Source organism: Dunckerocampus dactyliophorus, chromosome 7 (genome assembly GCF_027744805.1).
Source record: "Dunckerocampus dactyliophorus isolate RoL2022-P2 chromosome 7, RoL_Ddac_1.1, whole genome shotgun sequence".
Lineage (NCBI taxonomy): Eukaryota > Metazoa > Chordata > Actinopteri > Syngnathiformes > Syngnathidae > Dunckerocampus > Dunckerocampus dactyliophorus.
The window spans coordinates 18,421,092-18,428,665 of NC_072825.1; the positions used below are offsets into that span (position 1 = coordinate 18,421,092).

General features: G+C 37.1%; 1 protein-coding gene across 4 annotated transcripts in view; it reads left to right on the plus strand.

Moving 5' to 3' along the window:
- The window catches only part of slc6a3 (solute carrier family 6 member 3), a 30,847-nt gene extending 23,748 nt beyond the window's left edge, over window positions 1–7,099 (plus strand). For 3 of the 4 annotated variants that reach the window (XM_054782205.1, XM_054782207.1, XM_054782206.1), the window contains exons 14-16: window positions 3,204–3,371; window positions 3,483–3,554; window positions 3,670–7,095. In XM_054782205.1, the coding sequence (XP_054638180.1) occupies window positions 3,204–3,371; window positions 3,483–3,554; window positions 3,670–3,693 (264 nt within the window). In that variant the 3' untranslated portion in view covers window positions 3,694–7,095. Of the gene's footprint in view, window positions 1–3,203; window positions 3,372–3,482; window positions 3,555–3,669 lie in introns of all 4 variants that reach the window. The other variant, XR_008572058.1, reaches the window with a different exon arrangement.
- Window positions 7,100–7,574: the final 475 nt, after the last annotated feature.

Below are 7,574 nucleotides of genomic sequence, written 5' to 3' on the forward strand. Positions count from 1 at the left end.
TACTTATGAAACACCTTGTAAACTACAGGACATAAAATACAAAGACTTAAGCACATAATCAAGTAACCAGTTTATACAGTTAGTGCAATACATTTATTACAAATACATTGTGCAGTTAGCTAATTGGACCAGCTGCTGCTGATGGCTGGGTCGAAGTCTCTGCCAAGCAAGGTGTCTGGAGAATAGATGTGCTGAGTCAGCCGCAAATCAATGGAACAGTGCGTAGTACGCTGTGGAGGAGAAAGGCCGCCATGATGATAAGCAAGAGAGGCGGACAATATTGTATAATGTATTCACGAGCTCTGAGCTGAGTATAAAATAAGGTTATACACTGTGCGTACACTTTGATAAAATGGATGAATGTTATTTATGGAAGACAAAGGATTTATATGTATATATATAAATGTGTAAACATCCATTATGCTTCAGAAATATGACCTACATGTACAAGTAGTAAACCTGAGCAGCAGTATGAAATAAACCTTCTGCTTTTTTGCAATCAACGTACAAAATAGTAATAAATCATAATCATTTTAATTAATAAAATAAGTAAATCATTTAAATAAATTTAAAAACGTATTTTTCCTTCCTTACAGTGTTACTAAATCTTAACAAGCAATTCATTATTATATATTATTCAGTATGTATATAATTGAACAATAACAAAACAACCTGCAAGTGTTCGTAGAAACACACATGGCGTCATTCATTATCATTCCACTAATCCATTAATTACCATTCCAGTAAGTTGATCATTTTATTGTATTTTTCATGTCCATAAGGAACCACAGAAATGTGATTTCAAAGTACTTATATTATATGGATATTTAACTGGAAGTATTTACACAATGCAGCATTTATTTCAGTAATGGCATTGTTAATACATTTGATAGACTCTAACCTAAATCATCATCATCACTGGCCTGTCATGCGTTCAACTAATCACCCAGAGAAACAAATGAGTTTAAAGCTATATTGTGTGGGAGTCCCACACAATATACACGTTGTGAGTCTTGTCCAATGTCCTGTTTATTTACATCAACTAATGTTAGAACTCTACAACATTTTTATGACACATACCTGTCTTACTTTTTGGGGAACTTGAAAAATGACAAATCTGGTCTTTTGGACCAATTAATGGCTGAGCAGTGTTCCTAGGATATGTTGTTTACAATACAACGTTTCTGGATTCTGCTCACCATCACGGAGGCCAAACCCGTGCAGGGCATAATATGGAAGTGGAAGTGGAGTCAAGAGTTAAAACGGCACACCCGTTTTAACTCTAGACTCCTTGGTCTCTTTATGACTGCGTGAATGCAGTCTGTCTTACTCAAAACCTTGCAATAATAGTAGTGTTACCAAAATAAAACATGCCTTTTATGTAACACCTGACAATAGCTGACAATAAACATAACTAGCGCACATGCGTGTGTTACGTCAGCATAGCGAAGCAGGAAGAGGCGGGATATAATGCTTGCCATCCGTTTGGATGTTGCTGCCTTCTCGGCCAGTGATTCTCAGCTGGCTTTTGGGTCGTGGGAGCCGTTATTAGTGGGTCATGAGGTCTTTGCCGGTAAAAATAGTGTCTGTGAACGCATCTCGCGCCAGCGCTATTCGCTTGCTATGCCACCACAAGGTGCATGCCATGTTTATGGGTGACTTGAGAAGGGGAAGGACATTGAGTGTGGATTTAGTGCGGCGCCTGTCCGACACACTGCAAGATGGCGACATGTCTGCTGGAGGAGAGCGTCGCATAAAGCAAAAGCTCACGTTGTGTAGTTGGAATTCCTCCAACTACACAACGTGAGCTTTCGCCCGCAATGAAGACTACCAGGTACACAATGACTGTACAGTTTAATGCCCAATTCGATCTATTGGCCCAGGAAGAGGGGTGGTCTACAAAAGAAATGATCCTCCTATTATTAAACATACCTACTGAGTCTAGAATAGAGCAAATGCACTCGCTTGATTTTTAACTACTTCTTTCGATTCTCATCCAGGTCTGTGTACAAATGCTGTAATTCAACTCAATATGACGTGCAAAAAACCTTTACACACCCCTTTTTCAAAATAATTTTGAAATTTGTTCATAAAAATGTACTGTATTGTTGCTGAACTGATTATGAAACTGGTTTTGTGCTGGCACACATTTGTTATTTTGCACTACCTCAAATTCAAACTGCCTCAAAAATACACCGCCAGTGCTCAGCAAAGGCTCTTGTGCATGTTTGTGTTGCTTGCAACATGTTCAAAAGTTAGGGCCCCCTGGGCAGCCACGTAACCGTTGCAAACAGTCTTTTTACATTTAACATTTAAATAAATACATGTAATTTATTAAGATTCAAGATTCAAGAGTTTTATTGTCATATGCATAGTAAAACAGGTAGTTCTGCTATGCAATGAAATTCTTGCTCTGTTCCTTCTCCCAGCAGAAAGAAAGAAAGAAAAACACAAGAAAATGAATAAGAACAAAAGAAACATTAATAACAATAAATTAAGCAACAACAGCAGAAGAGACATTAGCTTTTTCAAAATGGGGACTTGGAAGAGCCTTCAAAGCACCTTTCATCTTCCTGTAGACTTGGTACAGGATGCTATTTGCCCTCGTGGGAAAGCCTACATGCTGGTAACATTCGGGGAGAACAGTCCCGAGGCTCTGTGTCCACAAGACGCCGAAGTCCGATCTCCCCGGCAATTAAATAATATATTAGAGAAGTTTACATTTAAAAGTTTCCGCAATGTGAGTCATCACTTGTCATTGAAAGATGATGGTGGGTCCCGCAGCCAAACCAGTTGAGAACCACTGCTCTAGGCAGCTGGAGGATCCTGCATAGAAGTGTCCACCCGCAGACTCATAATGACTCCAAACGATGTTTCATCAGCCTCCATTTACTAGGAAGTAGCCTGATAGCTAACAAAAAAAAGACAACGCACCTATGCCACAATGTGTTGTTTTTTAATTATTATCAGTTTAGCCTCAGTGGAAGTCTGCGCTATACTAAGCCTTTAACTCCAATAATTAAAGAAAAAATGCATTTGCCGTTGATGATTGTTGGCTTGATAGACTTTGTATTGGTGTGACTCAGTACTAGACCACTGACCTGAATCAATACAACTAGTATTCCAGTGATAGCAGACATAAAAAGTATGTAAAAGCATTTTACCAGTTGAACTAATGCTTTCTCCAAACCACCCTCTTTTAGTTTATGGTGGTAGTGAGCTTTGCAACGTTCAACCCTCCCAACTATGGCTTCTACATTTTCCCTCCCTGGGCTAACGTGCTGGGATGGTGTCTGGCCATTTCATCGATGACCATGGTGCCACTTTACGCCTTCTATAAACTGTGTACCCTGCCTGGAAAGTTTTGTGACGTAAGTCTGAGATACTACATGGCTCTTAATAGTGTTTGCATAATAAAACTTGTTTTGTTATTTTATTTGTTATTTATTTACATAATTGTGCATGTTGTTTTATTGGAACAGAGACTGGCTTATGCCATCACCCCAGAGACGGAGCACCATTTGGTCGACAATGGGGAAGTTCGTCAGTTCACAGTAAGTGCTTACTTTGTGTTTATTTTATTGCTGTCATGCTCAAAATGAGTGACCAGTTGACACTTTCGGGTGTTTGCTGTTAATTTAATGGCCTCATTTTTGTCTTATTCCACAGCTTCATCACTGGCTGGTTGTCTGAAAGCTAAGATAGGAAGTGAAAGTCTGTATGAGGAGAAGGGTGTTGAATGCATGCACAGCAAAGGTCTGAAGAGGAAGAAGAGGTATTTAATTTAGAAGTGCCAGGAAAAAAGTTTCAAGACATTGTAGTGTGATTATAATTTCAACTGTGCACGTGTGAAGCTGTGCTTAAACCCATTTTGGTTTGACATTGCCCTTGCAATAGTTAACTTATGTTATTGAATAACCCACTAAAGGGGATAGTGTCAAGCTATAGTGCAGGGGTGTCCAAAGTGTGGCCTAGAGGCCATTGGCAGCCCGCAGAGTATAATTTAAGAAAAAAAGTTATAACATTATGGGAATAAAGTCATAATGTTAGGAGAAATATTTAGAATATTTTTAAAAAACTAAAAAAATGTTAAAGTCATCAGTAATTTTACAAGAGTAAAGTCAAAATGTTAGAAGTTGTATTCTAACGCTAAAAAAAAGTAAACAATTTTACAAGAATAACAATCCATCCATCCATTTTCTATACCGCTTCTCCTCATTAGGGTCGCGGTGGCATGCTGGAGCCTATCCCAGCTGTTCTTTGGGCGGCAGGCAGGGTACACCCTGGACTGGTCGCCAGCCAATCGCAGGGCACATAAGAATAACAATATTATGAGGAAATTAAAATTATGAGGAAAAATAATCTAATTTTAGAGTTGAAATATTAAAGAAAAACGTTTTTTTTAAGTCGTTATATTGAGGAGGAAACATAACAAAGGTGTAATTAAAATTAGGTTGGGGAAAAAGTTACATTATCACAGGAATAAACGCACTATCACAGGAATAAAGTCAAAGTATAATGGGAATAAAGTCATATTATTACGAGAAGAAAATTTACAAGAAGAAATTTTAAAATAACTGCAAAAATGGGGGGAAAAGAGCAAAAAGCGAAGCTCATACTAGTAATATAATTTTTCACCTATATCGCAAAGCTGAGATGCATTTTAAAAATATTATATATATATATATATATATGACTTGTTATACAAAATATCAAAGTGGCCCTTGCAACCTTTCATTTCAGTATCTGGTCCTCGAAGACATTTTGGACACCCCTGCTGTAGTGGGATGCACCAAGGTACATGTGACATGCCGACCATATGTATGCATGGTACCATGTAGAATAAAAGCTTATATTTTCTTAACAGGAATGTATAGTGTTCCAAAACAAAGAAAGAGGTTTTATTGCATAAAGGCATTGGTTTACGATGAGCATGATTTGTTTCCCAATGGTTTAAGTTGCATAAGGATGCTTAAAGTAGAAAGTTGATTTACTCTGTTTGGGGTAAAAAAAAAAAAACCCTGTGTTTAACAATCAGTCATGTGATGACATGTTTATAACAATACCTGCATCATATTTATTCCATTCATGCACCATCTTCTTTTAATGACTGTTAGCACACATGCAACTCCTGCAAATGCCACATAGTCAAAAACATACAGCACCTTTGTTTACATGTAAAGTATTTACAGGAGAGCAGTTCTATAAATTATATAGACAAGCTCAACAATGCTATTTATTAACGACAAAAATAAACACAGGAATGAAGTACTACTGAAAGAGCTGGTTTACATAATAAAAATAACAAACAAAAGTCATCTATACGAAGGAGGCTTACATTGAACAGAAAAACAATAGTATGTGAATACAACCACAGATAATCATGTTGGAATTGCGGGAATAAAGCTTCAGTATTATTGCGTTATTGTCACAATTCTGCAAGAAAATAGTAAAAATGTTATCAGAATATCGTTGTCATATGAAAATGTGTTTGCTTGTGTTAAACTAACGACTGTTGAGGATCTTGTCAAGTTACACTGAAGCATCGTTGAAAAAATACATACTATTAAATGTTACGTATGAGCCGTTCAATGTACAAAATATCTACACTTTCACAGAATAAAACTGCCTCTTCAGTTAGTCAAAAAAAGCCATAACTCTTTCATTTATATATTTAAAAAAATTACCATAGCAACACATTTTATCTGCATTGATGCTTAAGTCAATATACTAACAAATTAGCTGGACTGTTGATTTAAACAACCAAAGATGAGGCAATTAATTGATTCATTTTTCCTTATAAAAGATTAAGCTAAATCTCACTCAGATTTAACCGTGACTGAGCGACAGTATTTTCCTTTTTATTGTTAGTGTTTACATATTCCGTCACTGATGTGACAGATGTCAAATTTCAATCAATAAAGGCAATATTTTTTTAATTTTACTTATCAAATATCATTCAAGACTGTTTTAAAGCTGCTCTTTGCTGACCTACTAAGGTATGTGGTGTGTAATGTAAATCATGAAGTCAATTTAAATATCAATATATATAAATATACTACAAATATATACACATACAGTACATACATTGTAGTATATTTATATATATATATGTATGTGTGCGTGTGTGTGTGTGTGACTGTGTATTGTAGAGCGATTGTCTTGTATTTTATGATAGTTAAAAGATAAACAAAACCATCCATGACATATACAGTACAGTATAACTAATTTGTTACTGTGAAGTTGATACATATTAGCCAGGGGTGTAACGATCCGTTTCAATAATGAGCCGATTCATATCACGATTCGTGGCTGCAGACGATTCAAGGACGATATTGGTTCATTTAAAACGATACGATCCGAAACGATTCAGTAACTTTAAATCGATTCAGTAACTTTTCAGCCAAAACTTCCACCAATCTGACTGTGAAATAAATACCTGGATACCAGTGAAGTGGAAGGTGAAGTGTCCTAGATTAATGGCAAATGTATTCACATTTTATATGAATAAAGTGCAACCAACACTTCAGATTGAATTAACAATGAATGAATTAACAGGTTAAATTTAATGATTGGCAACTTGCTGAACACAAATCGATGTAGTTGGATCATAAGAATACAAATCGATACATTGATGCAGTGGACGAATCGTCACACCCCTAATATTAGCCTTAAGGATGTTCACGACATTACATTACACATAAGCGTTTGTCTGACCAAAAATCATGAAAGCCCTTTTCAAATGAGTCAGTCATGACTTGTGCTTCAACATTGTGGTGCATTCAACTTATTGCAGGGTTCAAATTGTCCCTAACTGTATGCCCGTGCTGCTGTATTGTGCCTTGTGGTGTTTCTGAGTGTATGACTTTCACAATGTCATATAAAGTACAATTACTTGAATAAGTACATTTGCATTGCCACTCTTTATTTCTACCTAGTTGGAAAATTACAACTCATGCATTCATATTTAGATGTTTTTTCAAATCCTATATGTACTGTTTAATAGCCTCATTTTTGATGGATTCATAGTTCATCCACCTCACAGCTGTGGCATTGAAAGATGCTGATGAGACCGCATGATTATTGCACCCGTGCTCCATAGGTTGACTACAATAAAAGGCCACTCCAAAATGTGCAGTTTGTATGTCCTGTGGGGGGCCAGTCAGCATCTGGTGTACCGTATACGTTGATCAAGAGCATCCCAAACATGCTCAATGGGTAACATGGCCGGTGAGCGTGCTAACCATGCTGCAACATGAGGTGATGGTTGTGTATGAAGGGCACAACAGTGGGCCTCAGAATCTCATCACGGGATCGCTGTGCATCCAAAATGCCATCAATAAAATGCACCTGTGTTGCGGATCAAGTGGCCCGTGTTGGTGGCGTTACAGTATGGACAGGCATATGTTCAAAATTGACTTTAATGGCACTGTTTTTTTTTGACAATCGATTCACATGCACACGTCCTGTTTGAACCTCGGCCCAAACGGTAGTTTGAGGAAACGCAGCGGTGGATGTGGAGCCACAAGCCGGAACAAATATTGATCAGAAATGGAGAAAGAAAAGGGTATTTT